The sequence below is a fragment of the Echinops telfairi genome, unplaced genomic scaffold, assembly GCF_000313985.2.
Source record: "Echinops telfairi isolate 266 unplaced genomic scaffold, ASM31398v2 ScPeMD7_22;HRSCAF=79, whole genome shotgun sequence".
Taxonomy (NCBI): domain Eukaryota; kingdom Metazoa; phylum Chordata; class Mammalia; order Afrosoricida; family Tenrecidae; genus Echinops; species Echinops telfairi.
In genome coordinates this window covers 15,014,481-15,015,949 of record NW_022103919.1, presented here as the reverse complement: position 1 = coordinate 15,015,949, position 1,469 = coordinate 15,014,481, and the positions used below count along the sequence as shown (strand labels likewise).

General features: G+C 38.2%; 1 protein-coding gene across 1 annotated transcript in view; it reads left to right on the top strand.

The window, feature by feature from the left end:
• Positions 1–749: 749 nt before the first annotated feature.
• LOC123521511 (transient receptor potential cation channel subfamily M member 6-like) overlaps positions 750–1,469 on the top strand; it is a 91,788-nt gene continuing 91,068 nt past the window's right edge. Inside the window, exon 1 of the mRNA XM_045288588.1 lies at positions 750–871. Coding sequence (XP_045144523.1) covers positions 863–871 — 9 coding nt within the window. The 5' untranslated portion in view covers positions 750–862. The remainder of the gene's footprint in view (positions 872–1,469) is intronic.

Sequence of the window (1,469 nt, the reverse complement as noted above, 5' to 3'; positions counted from 1 at the left end):
GGGCTATCCACAAATAGCTGAAGCCCGGTTAGGGCGAGAAACAGGCGGGGAGAGCAGACGGACGGCTAATGTGACTGCTATCTGTGGAATTCTAACATCAGGTTCTGTGTTAGAATGTGAAACATTTTAACGTGGAGCACAGAAATGAAAAGTATTGGACGAGGGAGGGGATTAAGGGGAGCTGACATCAACGAGTTCAAGAAGAAAGAAAATGTTTTGAAATGTATGGTAGCAGCAATGTACAATTATGCTTGATCTAATTGAATTATGGGTTGTTATAATATCTGTAAGGCTCCCAATAAAATGATTTAAAAAAAAAAGTAAAAGCAAAAGCAAAATCTTATATAACCATAGTCTAGCAATAGCAGCACTCACAAAGTTTGCACAGGCTCTAAATACATAAAAACAAACAAAAAACCAACAGGCCCCCCACCTCCAACAAAACAACACCAAAAACCCGGATATTGAATTCAGGTTTGCTAAATGCCAGCTCAGCCAGCGACAGTGTATTCACAACACACATGCACTGGCCTGATAAACCGATCTCTCTCGCAGCTGGAGAATTCAAATAGATGACAACCAGAGTGTTAATCATTTCCTGACCTGGCAGCCCTAGTCACAAGTTCCGGCTGAAGTGAAATCACTCCTCTGGTTTGCATTTAACACCACTCTTCTCAGTTCATGGAGCAGTTTTTCCTGCCTAGGTTAAGCACATGGAAAATTGTTGGGCAATTCTGTTGGTAGCACAATTTCCAGCCGTAGCTCCCACGAGCTAGGATTTATCTGATTGTGTGGTGGACCGAAACTTCAGGATACAATTCAATGGCTGAAGGCTGAAGTGGAGCTTGCGCTGGCTGTGGTTATGAAGAGGGTAAGTGTGTGTCTCTGAGCTGCTCCGGTGTTCGTGTTTCCTTACACTGAATTTGAGAGTGTAGAAGGCAAATCTTGCAATTATAGTTAACCACTTAGATTTGCATGATGGTTGTTTTTAAGTGATGAGAGGTGGGGAAAAAAAACCCAAGAAATTAAAATGTATTAAGCATCCATGAGAAATAGAATGACTTCAGTATCCTCTTAAAAGAAATCTTATTCATTGAACAACTCGGTTAGTGAATTGAACTGTTATTGAAATGTTTTTATACACTGAAGTAATGTTCAGTAAATAGACTGGTGATAATTTTATGAGAATGAATAGACATCAATCATTTTGATTACTGATGGAAATAATAGCTAGAAAGTGAGTAAAGCATTTGGGGGTGGGTAGACTTAAAATGTCAAATAATTCTAATCCTAATAGAAATAATGTGTGTTTCTAATCACAGGGCAATTTTTCTTTCTTTCTTTTTTAATCTATTTGAGATAGTTTTCTGAATAAAAGCTATATTGATGGTTCGATTATTTTCATTTTTAAAAGAAAAACAAACAAACAAATGCTAGAAGGACTTTCACTAAAAGTGTCATTTCCCCCC